General features: G+C 45.2%; 1 protein-coding gene across 1 annotated transcript in view; it reads left to right on the plus strand.

Moving 5' to 3' along the window:
• The window catches only part of LOC138948212 (uncharacterized), a gene marked incomplete in the record, with an annotated part of 107,218 nt that overhangs the window by 89,891 nt on the left and 12,327 nt on the right, over positions 1-5,000 (plus strand). Inside the window, 3 exon segments of the mRNA XM_070319715.1 lie at positions 46-137; positions 2,474-2,686; positions 3,700-3,833. Coding sequence (XP_070175816.1) covers positions 46-137; positions 2,474-2,686; positions 3,700-3,833 — 439 coding nt within the window.

Below are 5,000 nucleotides of genomic sequence, written 5' to 3' on the forward strand. Positions count from 1 at the left end.
TGATGCAGGTATGTGATGTGTCGTGATGACGTGCTATGTGGACAGGTGTGGTGTGGGTGTGTTACGGCAACCAGAGCGTCAGCAAGGTGTGTGTTGTGGACTGCAAACTGGGCACCATGACGGACCAGCCCATCCAGGTAACTATGGCAACCCTAGATAGTCTCACTATCATTGGCCAGCCCATCCAGGTAACTATGGCAACCCTAGATAGTCTCACTATCATTGGCCAGCCCATCCAGGTAACTATGGCAACCCTAGATAGTCCCACTATCATTGGCCAGCCCATCCAGGTAACCATGGCAACCCTAGATAGTCCCACTATCATTGGCCAGCCCATCCAGGTAACTATGGCAACCCTAGATAGTCCCACTATCATTGGCCAGCCTATCCAGGTAACTATGGCAACCCTAGATAGTCCCTCTATCATTGGCCAGCCTATCCAGGTAACTATGGCAACCCTAGATAGTCCCACTATCATTGGCCAGCAAATCCAGGTAACTATGGCAACCCTAGATAGTCCCACTATCATTGGCCAGCCCATCCAGGTAACTATGGCAACCCTAGATAGTCTCACTATCATTGGCCAGCCCATCCAGGTAACTATGGCAACCCTAGATAGTCTCACTATCATTGGCCAGCCCATCCAGGTAACTATGGCACCCCTAGATAGTCTCACTATCATTGGCCAGCCCATCCAGGTAACTATGGCAACCCTAGATAGTCCCACTATCATTGGCCAGCCCATCCAGGTAACTATGGCAACCCTAGATAGTCCCACTATCATTGGCCAGCCCATCCAGGTAACTATGGCAACCCTAGATAGTCTCACAGGCTATCATTGGCCAGCCCATGCAGGTAACTATGGCAACCCTAGATAGTCCCACTATCATTAGCCAGCCCATCCAGGTAACTATGGCAACCCTAGATAGTCTCACTATCATTGGCCAGCCCGGCCAGCCCATCCAGGTAACTATGGCAACCCTAGATAGTCTCACTATCATTGGCCAGCCCATCCAGGTAACTATGGCAACCCTAGATAGTCCCTCTATCATTGGCCAGCCCATCCAGGTAACTATGGCAACCCTAGATAGTCTCACTATCATTGGCCAGCCCATCCAGGTAACTATGGCAACCCTAGATAGTCCCTCTATCATTGGCCAGCCCATCCAGGTAACTATGGCAACCCTAGATAGTCTCACTATCATTGGCCAGCCCATCCAGGTAACTATGGCAACCCTAGATAGTCTCACTATCATTGGCCAGCCCATCCAGGTAACTATGGCAACCCTAGATAGTCCCACTATCATTGGCCAGCCCATCCAGGTAACTATGGCAACCCTAGATAGTCCCACTATCATTGGCCAGCCTATCCAGGTAACTATGGCAACCCTAGATAGTCCCACTATCATTGGCCAGCCTATCCAGGTAACTATGGCAACCCTAGATAGTCCCACTATCATTAGCCAGCCCATCCAGGTAACTATGGCAACCCTAGATAGTCTCACTATCATTGGCCAGCCCATCCAGGTAACTATGGCAGTTATAATTGACCAGCCATCTATGTAACTTTAGCAATGTTTTCATAGTCAGGCATGCTATTGTTGACAGGCCCTTCCAAGTAACTATGGCAATCCTATTTCCATTATGACTGGCCAGCACTTCAAAGAACTCTGGCGATTCTAGCTAGTTCGGCAACTATGACAAGCCTCATCCGCTATCAATGGCCAGCACTTGCACACAATAACCAGTTATCTTCACGTGACCTTTCAATCACTAATGGTCGCGACCTGATGACACTTGAACTTTGCACGACCTTTGAGCCCTAGATTTCTTGTGACGATGGTTTGTTTTCCTTTTCTTTCTTTCTTTGATGTGTTGTGTGTGGCCACGTAGGGGTGTGCTCATGTTTGTTGTATGATAACGTTTTGTGCAATACTTGTATAACTGTGAAAATTGTCTCGAGGTTTGTTTGTTTTTTGGAAAAAGATTGTTTTAAAGTTTGCTATTGTACTTGTGTTTCTGTCACGAAGTTAAGTGGCTGTTGTATGCAATAATACAGACGTTTGTTGTGGTTCATATTACGGAATGGTGTGCAATATGCGTTGCCATGACGATTATATCGCTGTGTTTCAGTTCTCCAGCCGCGTGATGGCGCTGTGTGTAATATGTGTTGCAATGACGATGATATTGCTGTTTTTCAGTTCTCCAGCCGCGTGATGGCGCTGTGTGTAATATGTGTTGCAATGACGATGATATTGCTGTGTTTCAGATCTCCAGCCGCGTGATGGCGCTGTGTGAAATTTGTGTTGCAATGACGATGATATTGCTGTGTTTCAGTTCTCCAGCCGCGTGATGGCGCTGTGTGTAATATGTGTTGCAATGACGATGATATTGCTGTTTTTCAGTTCTCCAGCCGCGTGATGGCGCTGTGTGTAATATGTGTTGCAATGACGATGATATTGCTGTGTTTCAGATCTCCAGCCGCGTGATGGCGCTGTGCGCAATCCCGGGCGCCATCTTGTTCGGCTCGCTCAACTGGAACGTGTTCTGCGTCAAGACGGCAGACAGACTGCAGACCTGGGAGCAGCAGCTCCACGACGCGGTTCTCTCCCTTTGCCAGTACCAAGATGGCGCCACCTGTCGCGTCTTTGCCGGTCTTGCTGACGGAACTGTCGCTGTGCTGGAGGTAAAGGTCACATGACACGCACGTTACCATAAATAGCAATGACGTCATGTTTTTAGTGGGGTTTTTTTCTTCAAATTCCTGCACTGGATGGAAATAATTGTAAGGGATGAAAATAAAATCATGAACAAATTGGTTACATGACAAATATGTCACTATTAATTGGATTGATGTCATGCTTAAATTTGTTAACCCCTGTGCTTTAATGCGAAAGACTTGAGTTCCCATGATTAAAATAGATGTTATTTGGGTCATTTTAAACGCATACTGTCTGCTATTTAGTGTTAACTATATACGCACATGTATACTTTCTTAGTTTTTGAGTTCAACAATTGTATTCAAAAGAATCACAAATAACAATGCCGCATACAATCTACTTGATGGAGCACAACAAGCTCAGCTTATAATTATAAACAGGGCCGGACCCAGGGGGGGGTTCCAGGGGTTCCGGAACCCCACCCCTGGAAAAAGCATGTACCTTGCTTTGAGTGTTTGGGTTTTTTTTTACTAGTTTTAGCACCAAAACAATGCTGCTCTTAACCCTCAAAACAAGGCCCAGAATGCACCAGATTGCACAGATTTTAACCGTTTTTCAAAAATTTTCCGGGGGAGCATGCCCCCGGACCCCCCTAGTTCGCGCGCCTGCTTTGCAGGCGCGCGCTTGTGGCTTCGCCACTTCGCTGATTTGCCCCCCCCAAAAAGGGGGAACCCCCCCCCCCTTACAACTCATTTGGTCCGGCCCTGTATAAACGTGTTCTTAAAAACAGTATAAGATCGTTTTTAGTGGACGAATAGAACGTATGTCAATGGGATTTGTACAAGTCTGTAATTTCCTTTTGCTCAGTTGTCTCTGAAGCATCGGCCGGGTGCAGCCAAAAAGAGTCGTCTCATTTTCAGAAAATACCATGTGGATTGCGCGTTGTGTTACAGAGCACTCGTAGTCCAAAACGTTAGGCGTTAATGATTGCTTACTCCATTCTCACAAAAGCTTCTTTTTTTTTCTTCTTTTTTTGCAGGATGTGTCGACTGACACCGCCTTCTATGACGTCATGTACATCATGATTGGTCAGTCCCCGGTCACATGTCTGCGGCTTTTGGACAGTCACCTGTGGTGCGCCTGTGGCAACACTGTCTCCATCATTCATGCCAGGTGAGTTTGATTGATTGATGGATTGATTGATTGAATGCATGATTGATTGATTGATTGGTTGATAGATATATTGATGGATTGATTGATTGATTGATTAACTGGTTGGTTGATTGTGGCAACACTATCTCAGCTCCATCATTCATGCCAGGTGAGATTGATTGATTGATTGATTGATTGATTGATTGATTGATTAACTGGTTGGTTGATTGTTGCAATAATATCTCAGCTCCATCATTCATGCCAGGTGAAATTGATTGATGGATGGATTGATTGGTTGATTGATTGATTGATTGACTGGTTGGTTATTTGTGGCAACACTAGCTGTCTCCATCATTAATGCCAGGTGAGATTGATTGATGGATTGGCTGATTAATTGATTGATTAGTTGACTGATTAGTTGGTTGTTTGATTGATTGATTGTGACTACACTGTCTCCATCATTCACGCAAGATGAGATTGATTCATTGACTGATTGTGACTACACTGTCTCCATCATTCACGCCAGATGAGATTGATTGATTGTGACTACACTGTCTCCATCATTCACGCCAGATGAGATTGATTCATTGTGACTACACTGTCTCCATCATTCACGCCAGATGAGATTGATTCATTGATTGATTGTGACTACACTGTCTCCATCATTCACGCCAGATGAGATTGATTCATTGATTGATTGTGACTACACTGTCTCCATCATTCACGCCAGATGAGATTGATTGATTGTGACTACACTGTCTCCATCATTCACGCCAGATGAGATTGATTCATTGATTGATTGTGACTACACTGTCTCCATCATTCACGCCAGATGAGATTGATTGATTGTGACTACACTGTCTCCATCATTCACGCCAGATGAGATTGATTCATTGTGACTACACTGTCTCCATCATTCACGCCAGATGAGATTGATTGATTGTGACTACACTGTCTCCATCATTCACGCCAGATGAGATTGATTCATTGATTGATTGTGACTACACTGTCTCCATCATTCACGCCAGATGAGATTGATTCATTGTGACTACACTGTCTCCATCATTCACGCCAGATGAGATTGATTCATTGTGACTACACTGTCTCCATCATTCACGCCAGATGAGATTGATTCATTGTGACTACACTGTCTCCATCATTCACGCCAGATGAGATTGATTCATTGTG

This window comes from Littorina saxatilis, linkage group LG15, assembly GCF_037325665.1.
Source record: "Littorina saxatilis isolate snail1 linkage group LG15, US_GU_Lsax_2.0, whole genome shotgun sequence".
NCBI classification, from domain to species: Eukaryota; Metazoa; Mollusca; class Gastropoda; order Littorinimorpha; family Littorinidae; genus Littorina; species Littorina saxatilis.